Source organism: Gordionus sp. m RMFG-2023, chromosome 5 (assembly GCF_954871325.1).
Source record: "Gordionus sp. m RMFG-2023 chromosome 5, tfGorSpeb1-WG-v2, whole genome shotgun sequence".
Classification (NCBI taxonomy): Eukaryota; Metazoa; Nematomorpha; class Gordioida; order Chordodea; family Parachordodidae; genus Gordionus; species Gordionus sp. m RMFG-2023.
The window spans coordinates 5077865-5098199 of NC_088779.1; the positions used below are offsets into that span (position 1 = coordinate 5077865).

The 20335-nt window shown below is 29.0% G+C and overlaps 1 protein-coding gene across 1 annotated transcript in view; it reads right to left on the minus strand.

Moving 5' to 3' along the window:
• The window catches only part of LOC135930099 (uncharacterized), a 53380-nt gene that overhangs the window by 19591 nt on the left and 13454 nt on the right, over positions 1–20335 (minus strand). Inside the window, exons 9-29 of the mRNA XM_065466885.1 lie at positions 18421–18483; positions 16932–17089; positions 16466–16596; positions 15625–15988; positions 14893–14996; positions 14380–14659; positions 13928–14061; positions 13416–13701; positions 12760–12887; positions 12031–12174; positions 11383–11491; positions 11040–11220; positions 10450–10601; positions 8272–9597; positions 8036–8148; positions 6322–6877; positions 6086–6216; positions 5043–5292; positions 3857–4507; positions 3555–3685; positions 2925–3282 (exon numbers count right to left, since the gene is read on the minus strand). Coding sequence (XP_065322957.1) covers positions 2925–3282; positions 3555–3685; positions 3857–4507; positions 5043–5292; positions 6086–6216; positions 6322–6877; positions 8036–8148; positions 8272–9597; positions 10450–10601; positions 11040–11220; positions 11383–11491; positions 12031–12174; positions 12760–12887; positions 13416–13701; positions 13928–14061; positions 14380–14659; positions 14893–14996; positions 15625–15988; positions 16466–16596; positions 16932–17089; positions 18421–18483 — 5750 coding nt within the window. The remainder of the gene's footprint in view (positions 1–2924; positions 3283–3554; positions 3686–3856; positions 4508–5042; positions 5293–6085; positions 6217–6321; positions 6878–8035; positions 8149–8271; positions 9598–10449; positions 10602–11039; positions 11221–11382; positions 11492–12030; positions 12175–12759; positions 12888–13415; positions 13702–13927; positions 14062–14379; positions 14660–14892; positions 14997–15624; positions 15989–16465; positions 16597–16931; positions 17090–18420; positions 18484–20335) is intronic.

A 20335-nucleotide genomic window follows, 5' to 3' on the forward strand; every position in this document is an offset into this window, starting at 1 on the left:
AATTTGGCATATTTTTAGCAACAAAATTTTCTTCATAAAAAAAATTAATACGAGGCCAAGCCAGATAAACTTTTATAAAAAAATACTATAATCCAGCTCATATTTATATCATATTTGTATGCTTCACCGCGAATTCGAGCTTACTGTGAAAGAGGAGTAAGTAAATTTTTTCATACTGGTCTGGGAACGGACCAACCAAGCGGACATTTGCTCCTTCTCCCTTTATATAACCTTAATAAATTTATTTTATATCAAACCCATATTGCCTAAATATTTTTATTTGTTTTAGCGTTGAACTTTATTGATTTTTAAAGTGGTCTTATTAAAAATATTATATAACATCGTAAATTATCCTTATACATATATATATAAATTGTTTTCGAGTAGGGAGTCAGTCGTTCTAGTGGTTGATTGAGGAAATCACTTTTAACTTCGAACTGGTTTTGAATCCAGGAAGGATCGGATTTTTCTGAAGTTAACCTAGTCTGTTTTGTACAAATCGGGGTATGATATATAGCAGATGGGAAGCAACTCCTCATTCCATTAATTTATTATTGATAAAATGGGTGCTATTGTATTCTAATAAAATTTGGCCCTTGTTTAACAAATTGCCATATATATACCCTGTTTGTGTTCTGGCTTGACTTATTTCTAAACAGCCGGCTGTTTAGTCGGCTATATAAATTCGATCAAATAGCCTAATAGGTAAAAGGAAAAAAACGAGAAGAAAAAAATACGAAAAATAACAATGCCACCAAATAATTAAAACAACCCAAAATAGGGTGTCCTAGTTCAAAATTCTATTAGCCTAGGCTAAGCAACAAATCAAAAAATAAGCCTAACCAGGACACAGTCCTATTGATTTTATCTTAAATTAGTTCAAATGTGCAGCTTGAAATATGGTAAATATATAAATACGTGGTAATAAAAAGATAATATAGAATTCATTCAGAAAAAACTTCTTCACCATTAAAGGCCTCAATTCTGATAGTTAATTTTTAAAAAGATTTTTTTGACCCCGGGTATCATAATTTCCCCCATCCGATTACGATATATTGCAATTTTATAAAAAGAATAATTTCTTAGGATTATAAATAGTCTATTTTATTTATATATAACTAAATTTTAATTTATTAATATCATAATTTGGGTTATAATTTTGATCGGTGACACTATTTTTTTTTTATAAAATAATGATTTTCAATTGAATATTTGGAAAAATAGGATTTTTTTAAATATCACATAATTAATATTTATTAGGGTTTCATTTCACAAAACAAAAAAAAACACTCAAAATTATATATCTCAATCTTGTATAACCCACCCCCTCCCTTCTCCTTCCCACTACCCTTCTCCAAATCCCCATTAATATTTAATGATTAATATATAAACATAAATTTCAACTTAACTTAATAGAAAAATCTCCAATTTTTAATTTAACAAATTATTATATGATTTTTACTCTGTCCCAATTTAAAATATTGATTTTAAAAGGTTAATTATAATTTCTCATTTCTGACACTTTGAGATTGATTGTTTGTTAGTTTGTTATATGTATGTTATAGCATCAATGTGTTTCTTCGGGCAATGTGTTATTCATTTCAACTTTAAAATCATTTTCTGAGAGCGTTTTTTTTAAAATTTATAATAATCCGATTTTAACGGAAATGTGTTTTATCATCGACTTCCAATCATATGAATTTCAGACAATTACGCCATAAACTTTTAAACTGAATAAAATTTATATTCGTTTTTCCATAGAAATTTTTTATATAAATTATAACTGTACCAAAGGTCAACAGAAAAATTCATCTACAATTCATAAAGATAGGTATTCCAAACACAGTAGAATACATTTCTGGTAAAATCGATTTTTTAAATTTATGAAAACGAACTCAAAGAATGATTTAAAGTTGAAAAAAATAACACATTGCCGGAAAAAAACACATTGGCGCTAACTGCAGTGTTGTGATGATTTAATGAAACTTGTTATTTTAATTATTTTTGCAAAGAAAATAATTTTATATGGATTTTTAATTTAATCGTCAATATGTTTCATTAAATTATCACAACACTATATATATATAAATAAATATTAATTATATTTGTATAATATCAAAGTTTGATTAAAGAAATGCAGATAAAAAAAATATAAAATTTTAACAAAGTCGAATAATGAAATATTCGTATACGATTCGTAAATTCCGAATCAAATTATTTAGTATTCGTTTTTGCGTCATGGAATTAACGATTAATTCGATTTCTTTTTCAAAACTAATTTTAGCCAGAAATTTTTTTTTACTATTTTACAAAATTTTATTCTTAAAATTAGGAATAATTCGAATATTTATACTAAAAATTTACGATTTTTTGAAATTTACAAATAATTACGAATATAATTTTAGGGGAGTTTTTTTTTTAATCGTTAAAAAATTTTTTATGATTCTTATTCGATTCGATTTTTTTTAAATTTAATAAACTATTTGTAAGTTTAGAAATATTCAAAAATAAGGGGAGGGGGAAACAAAAATACATAAAAAAAAATTTAAATGTTTGATTGGTCATTTTGTGACGAAAGACCAGTCAGAGACCTATTTATAGGCAGCCTATCAAACCCGCCATGATATGAAACATAGGCGGTTTCGGGCCTTCCTTCGAAAATCGGTTTCGATTAAGTTCTTGTTAACAAAATTTCCGCTAAATAGAGTTCAAAATTGCTGATTTTTATTTGTTTTTGGTTTTAAATTTTTACTTCCTGTTTTTTTTTTAGGTTCGGGTATACTTGTGTTCTTATAATTTAAGTTTTAAAGTTCATCTTTTTAGCACCCTTATAAAAAAAAATTTTTTTTTTTGTATTTTTTTTTGAAGGGTGGAAAAGGAGCAATCAATAAGAAATTATTTAAAAAAAAGAATTAATTTAAAACCTAATGGTCTAGGCGACAATTGGAAAACGTAGCCGTTACTCCCTCCCATCTTGTAACCATTGGAGCTGAATAAATGATTGAACTGATTCCTGATATGGCATATTACCTTTTCCGTGGCATCTTCGTCGCTTTCGCTGAAGGAGCCTCCGAATTTACCGTTATTGTGATTATTTAAGGCTACGGAATTATCCCATTTCAGGGTAACTTCGAATAAAAGTGGCAGTTTATTAGGGGCGGCCAAAGCTGACGTCGATTCGGAAACTCTGAGGTAGGAAAGTTGATCTGGATCTAACACGACGTTTATCGTTGTGCCGAGATGGTAATCGGTCAGGCCCAGTGTTTCTATAGACGATTTTAACTTTTTTTTGTAATAAAGTTTTTAATTAAATTATATGTTTTTTGGTTACATGAAATAAAATGTCATTGAATGTTAAAAAAAATGTGGGAAGCATTTTATTAAGTAACTATCTATTTCATTGGGTAAGGGTTATCTACTATATAATATAATTAAATTTGTTCAAAAAACTTACTTATTTAGTCCACGAACTAATCTAATCTCAATTTTTATATTTGATGATATAAATCATAAATATATAATAATATATTTATTTTTCTCTTTAAATATTTTACCGCATCTTCGAAATTAGCCTTTAAATCATATTCGTGTTCTTTAATCTTGGGCAAATACGCCTTTCGATCCGTTATATTTAAATCTTTAGCGTCCAGTAAGACCTCGAAAAGCAAATTTTGTGTCAAAATGGCTGTTAAAAAAAATAATATGTTTTAAAAGTATAAATTCGATTCGATTCTTTTATTTTTGATATAATATTTATAAAGTGTTAATAAATCTAAAGGGTTTAAAAAATGTTATCATTTTTGTTAATAGAATTTACATTGAAAATTTGTAATTTAATTTTAAAGTTTTCATAAACCTTTAGAAGTCTTCTCCTGCTCTAGAAATGACAACCGATAATTTAAGTGAGATATGGGAGCGAAAATCTTGCGGAACGATTCATCGGCATGACTGGAATTATTCCTTTCACCGATTGTACTCCTCGTGGTAATCGCGAAGTTGATTGTATGTTCGATTAGTTTCTTAGTAACATAATTTTCATAGTCAGGGGTTCTAGCGTGCGAATTATTTTCTGCCTTCTCTTGTTTAACCTTGATATTCATCAGGTCCCGATCGATCAAGTTTAACGCTAACCTCAATTTATCCACTATTTCCTTGCGCTCGCCCGTATAGTTGGACCACAAATACAAAGTTACATTCAAATAGACCTGCCCATCTTTGAGATTCGGAATAATTTGATTTCCGTACACGTCGGAAATCAAATTTTGATTCTGTCGAAATTTAGATTGTTGGTCATAATTCTTATCATCAACTTCTCCAGGTGGTTGCTGATATATATCCACTTTCGCTGTTATGAAATAGGGTTTGATGATCGATGATTCGGCAAAACTAGAGTTGAGCTTGGCCTGAACTGATTTTATATATTTGGCTGTGAAGTTGGAACTAGAATCTCTCTTCCAAATCATGGTGGCACCATTTTCATTGGTCAAGGGTTGATTGTAAATGTAAGCTTATTTATAAATTTTTATTTAATTTATTCATTAAATTAACACTTTCCTAAAGATATATATACCTAATCCAAGATTCCGTTATAATTATACAAAAATATTGCCATTTCGCTTATCATGAGGCTCTTGTATAGTACTTTCAACGTAAAATTGATTTAGAGTCAAAAGATTATTCTTATTCCTTGGGGCTTTTTTTCTACCCATTATTTATTTATATTTATTTTAAACTAAAAAAATTTCTTCCTTTTCTTTAAAATGTTATAAATATTAGGTCCCTATAAAGTTAAAAAGATGAAATTAGTGTTGATTAGTTACCCAGGTCAAGCTAAAAAAACCGATTCATTTGGATAATTTAGTTTTAAAAATTCCAGCTCAACCCAAATATTAAATTTTCTTCTAAACACTCACCCCTAACCAATGACTCGAAGCCTCTCTCCTCCAATGACTAAAATATTGATTTCCCCTTCCCCAGAGTTACCACTTCCTTCCTGTCATAAGACATTAGCTAATTAAAAACTCTTTTTTTAAAAAAAAAACCTATAGGAACAACTGGATTCTGTACATCGTCGATGAACAAGGAAGTTTGCCCTAGACTGTTATTGTAATATTTGGTGATGGATTCTTGGAGGGCAGCTAATATGTTCTTACGGCTATCTTCAAAATTATTATCAACGCAAATCACAGCTTTTATGACTATGGATTCATCGTGCCGAGATTTCGAAAATTCTTCCACTCTGGCTCTCAAAAAATGATTGGAAAATTTGGAGCTTAAGAACGCAGTGCTCAGCTGTTTTTAAATTATATTTATTATCAAATATGATAGTTAGAGTTAAAAATTAATTTATTGTTGCAATCAAAAAATTATGAAATTCGAACCAAAAACGAGACTACCAAATTTTTCTATATATGTGATAAGTTTATCTCTTAAAAAAAGGATTAATCCTTAATCCTTATGTGGTTTTTCGAAATCTCTCAATTTTGCACCATTTCACTGAGGGCAATTTTTAAATTTGAAACATATTTCGCCCGGATAAGAATTCCAGCATGTATAAAGAGTAATTTAATTTTAGACAATTTTGCCAAATATTTTTATCTTTAACATTTATATTTTAAAGAAATCTATAAATATATATGTAAATATTGAAATAAATTATGTTTAGTTCAATAGGACACGGCAAAAATTAACTTGGATTTACATGTACAATGTCCTCTATGCATGCTGGAATTTTAGTTTTCAAATTTTGAAAATCGCCAATAGTAAATTGTTTAAAGTGGAAAGATACACAACGGGGAGATCCCGAATTAATTCGTATCCCAGATAAATTTACTACATGTATAGCTTTTTTTAGGCACATGATGTCTTTCTTCGAAATAGCGACCTTTTTTTCAAAAGCAATATGACCTTTTAAAGTGTCAACTAGTTTTGAAAAAGGACAGTAAAATTTTATCCTAAATTCACACTTGTATATTATCATTTTAAAGCTTGATTTTTAAATGCAAAATAAAAATATTTGTCAAATCTAATTCGTACTCGGAATTCCTGTTGAAATTTAAAAAAAATTTTTTTTTAAAGTATTTACCCCTTTTTCAGATAATTTAACAAGGTTTTGATAAGTTATAGATCGCTTATCGCCTAAAACGGAGGTGTATCTGAGTGGCACCAAATTGTTTCGGCGAACATTTTGATGAATGATGAAATGTTTGGGGCATTCTTTTGATATAGTAAATTAAGAGAGAGAGAGTGAGAGAGATAAAATGAAATACTTGAATATTTTTCTTTTCAAAAAAGAAAAAAAAAAAAGAATGATTTATTTACCTAAATCGATTGAAGGGGATGATTTACCCGGGGTAGTATAAGTTCCGTAAGATTTGATCATCGAATACTTTTTCTCGTTATACTTATTCAGGATTCTAAAAAGTGGGGAGTCCTTCTCCTGAGACAATTTTACTTTGCGCGGTGTTTCCGCCGGAGTTGTTGAACTTCCTGTTGTGCTAATTATCGCAGTTTTTTGCCTGTTGAGGCCTTGATCGTTAACATCGTAGGAAGTTGAAGGGCGATAATTGGATCGTGGTTGCTGGATTTTTATGGCAAAATCTTTCTTAGACTCAACCTTATTGTAATACATGCCCTGTGATCGGAGAGCATCCTCATTTCTCTCGTTATCACGCGACTCAAGTTCCTTAATATTTTCTTGGCCCACTAAGTATTCTACCGGGGAAGATGTTATCCGTATAATTCTGTTGTAAGGAACGCGAAATGGAGTTGTTCCGTTATTATTCCCATGATGACCGTATATACCCTGGGAACTCGAACGCGTATTAAATTTGACAGACTGAGTGTGAGTTAAGATCGAATTTTTTTCGATAATATTCTTTTTAAAAAATTATATAAAATATAATTTAAAAAAAAAATTAATATATATATTAAAATAAAATTTAAGAACCATATTTAAAAAACAGAAGACTGTTAAAAAAAGGATATAAGATCCTTATTGATTTTTAAATTTTTTTTTTTACCTATGAATGAAATAAAAATCTGGAAGGTCGTGAATCGTGATACTCTTTGATTTTTTGAACTTTCAGCTGTTATAATAGGGACAATGTTTGGATTAGAGAAGAACTAGGAAAATAGAGGTGAAATTCTAAAAAAGATGTTTTCCTCTAAACCAAGAAATATTTGCAAGGCTTCCTGGACTTTTGCCATTAGACAAGAATAATTGAACAGGTTCAAGCAGATGTACAGTTAGTCTTGGTGATTTTCAAATTGCCTCTGTGATGGCTGAATGGCCTATTAGAATTCAAGCAAACTATATTATATCTATCTTTAAGTCGAACTCTTTACTAAACCTTTTATCTATGAATATGAGGTAGACATGTGCCGAAGTCTAATCTATATCCGATTGTCACCCTCAATTCCTCACCTGATAGCAATATTCCAAGATTGGCTTACTATTTAAAGGGGATTCTAATAAAGAGATTAACACCCAATATCTGCTAGACTATTTAAAGAGATTCTTTCAATAAGGAGATTGACACCTGACTCATAACTTTAACAATATTAAATCCTTAGATAAGCTTTCGTCGTCAGTATCAAAAGTTAAGTTTTAAATTATATTTAGACCTAATTTTAGAAGCAATCTCAAGAATAACTAGTCAAAAGAGCAAGTAGTCTAAATGACTATCTTTTTAAGTGCCCTTCTCCAAATTCAGAATCTTATTTCTAACCATAATAATTTATATAATTGGAATAGTCAGGGAATCTTTCAAAGAATTTCTTTCGAGAAGAAGGCGAGTTTTATATAAAAATAAAACATTATAGTATCTTTTAAGTCAATTTTGTATAGTATAACTAAATTTGGAGAATTTAGTTACAATTCATTCATGATTTCTTCAAATATTTTTTATTTCTCTTCTTCTTTTTTTTAGCAAAAATAAGAAGATATTAAGCCATAATATTTTATTTGAGAATATTAATTTAAAAAAAATATATTAGCACATCAAAATTACTTGTTTCACAAAAAAAAAATTACCTTCAGTTTTGTTTGAGTCTTCGATTTAATCCTCCGATTTTCTTTTATGGAACTGTTATAAGTACTGTTAAGATTATTCTTGGGAGCGTTGTATAATATGAATGGCGAAACAGCTGTTCGTTTTTTTGTTTTAACAAAATCAATATTAAAATTATTTTACATAGGATACTTTTATTTATAAAACGATCAAAATGGCTATAAAATTTTGTTCGACAAACACCAAAAAATTGTATTACCTACGCATTCATATCCGGAAGCCTTTCTTTTCAAACCTTTGGTGTGGCACTTGCAATACTCCACGAATATACTGCTAGGGTAACATCTAGAGATTTCATCGCAAGTAGCGTTAGTTAAAAACAAATTCGAACATTGGGCACCCCTATTCGTCTCATTATTTTCGTGGTTATTTTTTCTCCTATCGGTTATAAAAGAAGATTTAAATTCTAGGCTCACCACGTGCTCTCCCACAGGCTTCGAGTAATGAATCAAGGAATCTTTCTTATCCTGATAAGTTTCCAAGAAGGCTTGCCCTTTCTTTTTGGATGTTTTCTGCTTGGAAATTATTTTACCGAAATTTTGATCTGCATTGTGGTTAAACCTGGACTCTTTTTTCACGGGTTCAGCTTTGATAACAACTAATTTAGTCAGCAGCGCGTTTTCTCGGTCTTCGCTGGAATGGGTAGCCGATATAATGGGCACAGTTTCCGCTTTAAAATCTTGCTGAAACCCGGTGAATTCGTAATTATTCAGGTCATTTTTGTCATCGTGTTGCTCGCTGGATATGGATAAGAATAAATCTGAATTAGAATCTTCGTCGTGGTTATTTTGAGCTTTATATTCTTTCCTGACTGTAGGAGGAATTGTTATAGAGACCTTGAAACTTTTTAAGGGCGTTATAATGACTCTGGTCTTGTTAGTCTGCTGATTCGAATCTCGGTAGTAGATGCTGGCATGTCTATCGTCCTTAACTCGGTTCAGTTCCAACCAGGACGAAGATCTATTGAATATATCCCCGTGATTGGATATCCAATCATCCTTTTCCTCGTACTTTGACGATATAACTGGTTTAATTGGTGGAGTCAAACTGCTTACCCGAGGTTTGCTAAAATTGAATCGATATTCTCTATAAAAAGTACGCGTGTCGTCATTCTCATTACCGCTTAAAGATTTCGCGTCGAGTTTATCGAAATGCCTTTCCACATTTTTTTCGACAATAGTAGTTTCTCTGTTTTTGTTGATGATATGTTTTACTTTGTTCTCCCTATTTTTATCGATTATGTAGTATTCATCGTAACTCCCCACATTGTTAACCTTGTCCTTCTCGACATCCTTCTCATAATTTCCTAGCACGTAGGTGACAGTTACCGCTCTGCTTGTTGGTTTAGTGTTCTTTTTGAATAATGATATATCCGAGCTGGCGGCTGTTCTGAGGTTGGGAAAAACTTTGGGGGTGACTTTGTTTTGGATTATATATATGGAAGCTATGGGTATCGCTTGTGTCGTTGATTTAACATCTTTAGTATTCCTATCGAAAATTGGTCTTTCCAATTTCGATGTAGCACCTAATAGCGAAAAAAAAAATATATCGACTATTATCAATAGTATTTTATAACAATAAGAAATGTGTATATACACGATTTTTATGCAGTTTAAATTAATTCAAAATAAACCAAAAAATATATCAAACTACAATTGAATATCCCAAGATTTGATTACTACTAAAAATTTTACAATTTGTAAATCATGATTACAATCGCATTAAGATTCTCTTGATGATATTTGTTTGTTTCCTACATTGTCAATTATCATGTTTCGCGTGGCGTCCAATTGATCTTAAAAAAAATCTCTATTTCTACCTTAATATTTTTTTTTCTTCTTCTAATGTTATATTTAATTATTTAATTATATGGTTAACGGTTACTATTTTAGGTAGTGGCGTTAGGGAGGGGTATACATAGGGGCTTGAACCACATTAAAAACTTTAGAGAACCATCTAAACAAATTTTAAAATTTTTTTTTAGTTTAGTTAGGTATCTTTTATCTTTTTGTTATTTGTAAGTCCTTTCAAGTTAAAAAAGCTAGAAGCAGAGACCTACAGACCAGTAACAGCCAAGCTCGGCCTGGGGTTTTATTTCAGATTTTTCAAAAATTTTTCTAAGAAAAGAGGAATTGATTTTGTAAAATATTATTTAACACGAAAATTCAATAATTTTTGATGAGATAATGAAGATTTTATTTTCACTTACTCGTATAAAAATTTTTTTAGGCTTTATATATATTTTTTTTAAATAAGTCTATTTTTTACAAAGAATGTCTTACAGGTTTCTGATTATATTATACATTTTAAATCGAAGAAAATTATTCGAAAGTGAAATATTTTATATACTATATTTTAAAAAATGATCGATATTTACATTGATCTCGGCATTCCTTCCAATCCTTAAAGTTGTTTAAATTTCCACCACAACCCGTGTAGACGAAATTTCGACACCCAGAGATACTGGAATCGTAGTAGAATCTTATTTGTTTCTCCGAACATAGGCCGGGATCAGGGGCTAGTTCACACCTTAATCATGTATATTTAATGAAAATTATTTGTAATGAGATAATAGTTATTATTATACATAACTATTAAGATATTTTTTTCTTCATTCATTTTCACCATATTAGGTTACATATATATTTGGCAAGCTTATAATATAGTAGAAGTAAAAACATCTAAAAAATACGCAAATTTACAAATTTGTATTTTTCTAAAATATCTGAATTGAAAAACTTTTAGTTTAAAAAAAGAGTCATTATTTTCTAAATTTTTATATCTTATAATAAATATTTTATTGTACCTTTTGTCAAGTATATATACTAGAAAGTATAAAATATTACATATTAAGGATCATTGTATGTGGTTCGATTTTTAAAAGTTCTATCTCAGTAATGTAATACTGAGTCGAGTGAATCTCTTAATTTGTATTATTTTTTTTTTAAAAATATATGAATTTCTCACGGCGGAATGTAAAACATGCAGGTAGATTGACATTGCGTTATGCTCAGAAAGCTATTTAGATTTCCGTTGCAGCCACTATAATTGAAATCTTTGCAGCGCTTAGTCGTGTAATCGAAGTACCAGCGTGTAAGATTAGCGTTGCATGTACCCCTACTGGACTTTATTAAGCACATTTTTTGAGCTGTTGTTAAAATTTTAAAAAAGATATATATGTGTTACTAACAAAAAAAAAGCTTCTAAAAATTCTCAAAATTTTGAAATTTTTTTTTTTTTCCTTTAATTTTCACAATTATCGTTATTGCTAAATTAATTGTGGATGGCATTGTATAATTAGTTTAAATACCCAAGTTAGGTATTGGCACGGGATTTATGTACAGTTTGGTGTTAGCCAATTGGTAATTTCTTTTGGCGATTAATTTGGAAAGCATGAATTTGGTTTCCAAGTCTGATACCTTAAAAGGAAAGAGGGATTATAATTCATCAATTATATTTAAATATTTAATTTAATAACAATTTCTTTTTTTTTTAAAATAAATTAGAAAAAATAAATGAAATGTGAAATACTATTTCCTTTAATTGTAAAGAGGATAAGGTGCAGGCAGGGGCTGCACTTGCCTTTATAATCTCAGCAGGGGGCTCAAAGAGAAGGTTTTTTAAAATTATTTTTAAAATTATTTACTTTATTTTTTTAAGTTAACATTATCCTAAATCAACTTCTTTTTTTCTTAGTGGTATATAAAAAAAAAATTTCAAATTTTTAGCGGGCTCGAGCCCCTGCGCGCTTTCCCTAGTGAGTGATGCTACTGATACATTGAGTGACATCTCCAAATTAGTCAAAAACACAATCCAACGACCTTGTCAAAAATTCGAAAATAAGTGCAATTTATAATAATTTAAAAAAAAACATATTTTGAGATGAAAAAAAAGTTTGAAACATTTACTCCTACAAACAAATCAAATTCTTGAAATATTTTTTAACTATTTTATTTACCTTGAAAATAGGTATAAAATTTAGGGTAAAATTGACTATGACGCCTAAATTGATTGAACCCTCTTTTATGGTAGGAGATATAGAATTTATTCCTATGCTAGCCAGATATTTTCCCATATCGTTATCCTTCAAAACTCCTTTGATCTGGTTGGGTAGCGTTATTTGTGTTGTATTTAGGTAGATTGTATTTTTTTTTGTTGAGGATATATAAAAAACATGATGAGTAATAATTGGAAAACGAATATATATAAATAATTAAAATGTTTTCAATCGACTAAACCCATCGCTGAAAGAAAGAAAGAAAGAAAGAAAGAAAGAAAGAAAGAAAGAAAGAAAGAAAGAAAGAAAGAAAGAAAGAAAGAAAGAAAGAAAGAAAGAAAGAAAGAAAGAAAGAAAGAAAGAAATAATGTTCTGAAACGGATTCGTTGAAAAATGTTCTAAAACGAGTCGAATTGGATTGGTGGAAATTAATTTGTAAATTATTTCTTGGGCCCGTACCTAAAAAAGATAGGTACGACGCAGAGCTCTATCCCAAATTATTAATTTACTAATAGAAGAATTTGTCTAGAATTAAGATCGATAAGTAGTCCTAAAGAAGAGGATTAGAAGAAATATGAAGAATAGGAAAATACGATGATATGACTAATGGCATCATAATATTTAATTTATATTGTTCATAAACCAAAAAATTATATTCTTTAAACAAATATATCTTATCTTTTTTTATACCCCTTTAATGAAATTTTCTTCAAAATTTTGGTATCCCAAAGTACTCTTGTTGGTAAAATATTCGCCGTATAGTATAGGTTTATTATCGTATTTCAGCACTGAGATTAACACTATGAATGAAATGGTACCTTTAAATAAAAAAAATACTATGATATAAAGTCAATCAATCAACAAATAAATATTTTTTATAAAAATATGAATAATACATATATATATAATGTATACTAAAGGTGTGGCAAGTCTAAGATTTTTAGCAAATTTTTTAAGCTTAAATTATTTATAGAAGGGTATTTTTTTAATTTTGAAAGACCTTATTTTGCCGAAAGCATTACAGCGTTTATAGAGTACCTATCCAGTGAACATCATGCATCTCTTTTGCTTTATGATCTAAATTTAAAATTTACCAATTACCAGGGTCAATAAAGCGTAATCCTTAACATGCTAAACACCTATGGCACAGACTTATACACCCCCGCTAAACTAATGACGATTTTGCTCACAATTTTTACTCCCTACTCCCAAATTTTCCCAGACTCTATCCTGTCCAATCAAAATTCGTTTAGAAAAAGATCGTAACTAACACCCCCCCCCCCCACCCTCGTAAGAGTAAAAGTTCTTGTTATGATATATACAAGTAAAAAAATATTATTTTCAACCTATATTGTCGTGGGTCAAAGACTCGGGCCTTATTTTGAGCTGTATTCCCCCCTTATCACTATCCTCCGAAGGCAAAGTGTAGTTGGATCTCAAAATTTCTGTCAATATGTTCGTGCTCACTTCATCCGCCGAGCTTTGATTTAAGGCTTGAGTTATGTAAACCGTGAAATTGACTACGAAAGAGGACGCTAGGTGTTGGGTAGGTCGGAGAAACAATACCGAATTGACATCTACGCCACTGTAAAAGCCGTTGATTAAAGGTCTTTTAACAAAGATCTCTTTTATCTGTAAATACCGAAATAACACTTATAAATATTTTTTTTTAAGTAATAGCGATGAGGTTTTTATCCTTTTTTTTTATCATAAGAAATATTCAACCTCTCTATAAATTGTAAACACAAAATTTATAAGTTAATTAAAGACAAACAACATCATACCCATAATCTTTAAATTTAATAACTAGATCTAATTTATTTAAAGTTAGTTTTTATTGGGTGGAGATGAGGTTTACCGCAGATTCTAAACTTTTGGCAAATTTCTTTTTAATCTCATTTTGACTGTGAAAATCGTTCTCCGAGTTTTGAAGTTCATTTAGTGATGAGACATCTAATTCCAAAGCGTAGGAGTATCCATAGCTTAGATGGGCTTATTATTTGTTATAATGAAAAAACAAATTATTATTATTATATTTACAATTATTTATATCAATTGTTAAAAAGAAAAACCTACAAACTTACAATTTAAAATTTATATTATATTCATGCAATATTTTTTAGCGATGCATCGTATACCAAAAATGTTTATCTTCGATTATCCATATTTTAACAAATTTTTTGAGATTTCCTAGTTAATTAGCCCCTATCTTATTATATGGAAAAACCTTTTGGACAAGTTTTTGGGCAAATTTCTTAATTTTAAACAATAAATGATACCCTATACTGTTAGTATATAGTATTATAATACTTTTCATGAAAGAAGAAGTGGCTTGTGTTGACGTTAGTGTTTGTGTTTGATAATGGGTTAGGAGACTTTGATAAATCACGTCTTTTAAGAGTGAGTTTATGGATTCGATGACATCCGCCGGAGCTCCCCGTTTGAAATAGAGGGAAAGTTTAAAATATTTATCCTCTTGAACTAAAGAATGCAAAGAATTCACATTGCTAACCGTGTCATTTATTTTTACTGGGATCGTGAAAGCCAGGTAATGCGACGAGACATTTGACCTTTTAAATGCGGCATCCAGCTAAATACCATTTATATAAGTTTTAGATATTATTATGTATCTAATTTTCCATTCATTCTTATTAGATCAATTATTCTAGTAAAGAACAAAAAAAAATTTATATATGATTTAAATAACACACCATTGCTATTTATAGGTTATTTATAATTAATTTTGTTAATAATATTCAGAATTTATAATAATAATAATAATAATAATAATAATAATAAGAAGAAGAAGAAGAAGAAGAATACCTTTCTTTTAAAATTCTCTAAATTTTCTGGTCCCGTAAAAATTTGAAGATTTTCAAAGGATAAGTCGCTGACCTTTATCTCGTATAGAGCATAGTCGATCCCACCTAGTTAAATTATTTTATTGTTTTTAAAAAAAAAAAATAATACTTCTTTAATATTAATTGATTTTTGTAATTAAAAAAAATCATGCCCTTCTATATTTTTCAATCATTTCTTCTTTACTATATATGGGTGATAGCTTTTGTTTTTAGATATTTTACCCAAAAATAAACTGTTTTGAATACAAGTATAAACCTTGAAGAAAGCAGAAATAAATTAAATCGTTCCTCAATGTTTAGTAGATTTTCTTAGGCGGCATAAGCATTTAGATTGGGCCTATGTTTTTATTTTTAAACGGCCTGCTCGATTAAGATTTTAACCAAAATAATATAATCAAATCCTCGAGATATGGCAAGTAGAGGTTCAAACCTCTGCCACATATGAGCGAATTCTCCAGGCTTACATAATATTATTTTAGCTAATATCTTAAACTAATTGACTCAAATCGAGCTTAACAACACTAATTGAGCCGTACTGGCCGATTTTTAGCTATCACTCAAACTATAATACCTCTTTACTGATGGAAACAGCGTTTAAAATTTATCAATCCAAAAAAAAAGCATTAACTGTATAAATAATATCTCTCTAAAATTCTAGCATTAAGCTCTACAGTCTTCTAAAATAAAAAAATACTTTTAGTCAAATATTCCACCATATCCTTATCGCTAGAAGAATAGAGATCCATCAAATTTTTGAGGTCAATTTTTTTTACGTTCCCGTGTTCTATTTCCGGTTGGGATTTAATTCGCTTTATCGGTGGTGAAACATAAAATTGAGTCGAGGGAAGCTTGTAATCGTTTTCTATTATTACTCTTGATAGCGATTTCGCTATATCCCTAGTTGAACCCTTGTAAACGCGGGATAGGACCAAGGTAAAATTTAACCCTAGACCCATATTTTTCCACCTAGAATCAATAATCACGGGATTTATTATTCCATTGAAGCGAGAGTTCAGGAAATATTTACTAAGATCAGAACTGTTGACGCTGGCATCGAACTGTACAATTAGAATAAATTATTTGATATAAGGCGAACATATATTTATTTATTTAAATAATTTTGAGCAAAATGCTCCTTTTAAGAAAACACCTCTAATTTAATAAAAAATTAATTAAATCTTTACACGTCACACCATGTAGTGATGCAAAATAGCTCTATTTGAGCCGATTTGTAAAAAGGCTAACTCAAATATTTTAGCCAGAGAATTATTGCCTAAAGCCTGGAGATTTCGCTAAAATATTTCAAAACCTTTGTGCCATTTATGAGCAAAGTCCTCAGACCGTTTCTCAAATGGAGAAATTTTGCATCACTTGCCTCATGTATAGTGGTAACAAGGATAATAGCGCAACATCTCATCACTTAATCATTATCGCGCTTAAACTAGACAAGAGGCCTAAATGTCAAAAGCTAACGATTAGGCCATTACTCTAATATCTTTAGTAAAAAATAATAATAATATTCCATTTTAAAATACCGCTTTTTTGCTGGCCGATAGTAACTGAGACATTATTTGGTCCTTATCGACTGTGTTTCGCAGATCCTCATAATGCAATACATTTTCGCCGTAACGAATTACCCGAATAACGATAAAATAATAGAAGGAAGCTAAATTTTTTTTAAAAAATATATATATATTTGATATTAATTTAGTGTTGTTTTGAACTGCTTAAATTTTGGCCTATTTTTACATAGGGAACTCAATATTTTACCCCGAAAAATATAGGCTAAAGCCTCGAAATTTCGCTAATAGCCCAAACTCCGTATAGAATATTGAGTCAGCCGATTAAGAATCGTCTCAAATCGAGTCATTTATCTCAATTTCTTATTTAAATTACACAGTTCTAATTTTCCTTTCTTTAGATTGTATATAAAGCTCCTTCCCTTCATCTAAAGAAAAATATCTCTCAGATTTATAAAGTAGTTATCGTTAATTTAGTTACGTATGCAAGGGCCAGAGGTGATATCTTCGTAAGTCCTAGAAAACCCATGCCGACATAAGCACACCGGCTTTCCTTTAATGAGTTTGCAAAGTTCCTTATTCACGGCGCACGTCAATGATTCTTCGTAGGAACAGGCTAAGCCGTGGGAATCCAAATTTCTTATAGAATTTTAAAAAAAATTATGATATAAATAAAGAAAATTTTGAAATGCAGAATCTTTAAATTGAAATTTATTTTAAAGTTTGATTGTAAATAGTAAATTTTTTTTTCTTCCAGGGTGTACTTAAATCATTGATTAAAATATTTAAAAATCGGATTTTTTTTTAAATTTAAATCCTATTTTTATTAAAAAAATGATTTAATTATTTTATGTGATATCTTAATTAAAATCACAAGATCCTTGATGTATTGCAAAAAAATCAAAGAATGAACATATCAGATTGCGTCGAACAATGAGTGGCAGATTAATAATTAAATAAATCGGAGACTTTAATAAATGTTTTTGCATTCCATATTAAAGAAAGTCCTTATAGTGGAGATCTTAAAATAAAATTTTTGTTGGTGATTATACGGAAAATAACCATATTCTTGAATCTCTCTTCAGTGTAGCATCTTTCATAATCCAATCCAAATTTGATAACAAACTTTGACTAAAAAATTCTGGAAAATTAGTTTTTAATTTCAAATATTTCAATGATAAAATATTATTACATTTAATTTTGCAATTGTTGAAATTTCACATTCAAAAAGAAAAATTTGATTGTTTTTTGTTAATTTTACAAGTATAAAATCAAATGAATTGATATAAAAAATTCAATACTATAATAATTTTCGCTTATTAAACCTAAAATAATGTTCAAGAATTTGTAGTAAAACATCAAGTGATTTGTAAATGATGAATTTTGATAACTATTGTGCTGGCATAATTTAAAAAAACTGATTTAAATCAATGATTTTTTTTTCACACCCTGATTTTTTTTAGGTAGTGATGTAGAAGCTCCGCCCGATTAAAAAAAAATTAGCACCGAGCCTACAAATTGTGAAAAATATTTTTCGCATCCGACCTCAAGTCTGAGGACTCTGGAACTGTATTATTTGGTTATATCAAAGAACGTTAACCCTGCATTCACAATTTCACGTGAATTCGCAAAAAATTACTTTTGTATACTTCACCGCGTGCTAACAGTGAATTCAGGGTAACCCCTCATTTACATTTAGCGCAAATTAGCGGCGGAGAATGCAAAAATACAGCTAATTTTATACAATTGGTAGCGTACTAGCGCTAACTAAGAATGAGGGGTAAGAATAGAAATTAGAATACCTAAGCGCATGTATTATATTTTAAAACTTATATGTAGGATGAAAAGGAGATAAAAAATCTCATATTTAAAATTTATTTTATATTATGTTAATGAGGAACAGATGTTTATCATGTTTAAAATTAAAGTGTTGTGGGGTGAATAAAGCTAAATTAAAAATTAAAAATTACATTTCATATGTTTCACTGGCCACTACATTGACGGAGGAATCCTCTTTAATCACTTGTTCCATACTATGTTTTATTTTTTAAATTAACACATAATCTTTATGTATATTTAATGAAACTTAAACTGACAGTTCAATTTATTGAAATGCATTTAGAAATTGTGGAGTCTACCAATGAAATTTATTAAAATAAAATGCCTATCAATGGCGTCTACTACAGCCAATGATATTGATTACAGCCAGGGCTGGACAGTCGATTAATTGTATTTAAAATACTGAACAATAAATACTTTTTTTTGAATTTGTATTTAGTTGAATATTTTAGAAAATATTTAGTATTTGTTGTAAAACGGTGATATTAATTATATTTTCAATTATTACGTAAAATTAAATATATTATTTATTTAAATGATTATTTAAGTTTTAAAAAAATTAATAGTGGTGATACTAAAGGCAAAAAGATTAGTCAAAGTATTTATTTGTGCAAATACCTTTCCTCAAAGCATTTGTATTTAAATACTTTTTTTGGAAATTATTTGTATGATTTTATATTTATATAAATCAGGGTTGACAAGTCGGTCATTTAGCCAGTCAAATTTGGTCAATTGACCCAAAGTGTATTTACGATCAAATATTCTAAGATATCATTGGTGAATAAATAAATTGATATTATTAAACTAATTTGCATTTAAAGCATCTGATAATAATTTAGAATTTTTTTTTTTACTTAATAAAAAAAAGTTGGACTAGGGTTAATAAGTAATTTTTTTTTTAATTATAACTATACTTTATTTAAAATTTCTATTCATATTTAAAACATCAATATTAAAACATAATTTGATTTATATTTAAGTACTTTTTTTTGAGTTTGTATTTATATTGAAATACTTTTCATTGAGTATTTATATTTAATTCAAATAAAATATATTTTTTGAGTATTTCTATTTATTTTTGAATAAATTTTTTTGAAAATTTGCCTGCTCAACCCTGATTAGCTGACTTCGATGTATGTACACCTTTAATAAATTGTCAGTCTAGGTCTGAATTTAATGACATTTAATTATAACATAAAAATAGACAAAATATGAGAAATTGTTCATATCATATTTTCATCATTTCTCAAATTTCTCCATATTATTTTTCTAAATTTAAAATTGGCCGAGTAATAAATTCAGAGGCCTGCAGACTCAACCCTAAACCCAGCTCGGGTACACAGGCCGGAATGTATTTTTTTTTAAAAAACATACCCTGGTTGAACCTAAGAAAATCTTTTGTAAAAACCCGGACGGGGCCTGGCCGAATATTTTAAAGCTGAACATTTAAAATCGCCATTATTATCAAAAATTTTGTATCATGGAGCAATATATTAACAACATTCATTAACTCATCATATTTCCTATTTCCATTTTTTTCGATACTTTAGAAAATATTTCGAGTAAAATATTATCCAAATTAATTATCATTTTAGGTGATATTCATTCAATCAAAATTAAAAGTAAACAAAGATACATAAACTCAAGATTTAATATAATAATACAACTTATTAAAGGGAATAATTTATTTTAGATAAAAATATTTTATCCATATTTTTCACCGTCCCAAATTCAGGCAAATACGTATGTTGCCAGGAGAGAGAGCGCAAAATGAGAGACACTTATTTAAGAGATTATATTAAATTACAAGAGGAACAGGAAATAAGGGAATTAAAATCGCCAGTCAATGTGGTAATACAAACCCATTTCTTTTATGGCGAAATGGAAATTTGAAAAGTTATTATATAAGGATTTCATATTCTATTTTAATTTTTTGTTTTAAACCAAGACCGTAAAAAAAAAATTTACACAACCCAGACCGAACATTATTTTTCGAAGAAATCCTGATTTTTTTTAAAAAAAACCCCGAACCGGGCCCAAAATTTT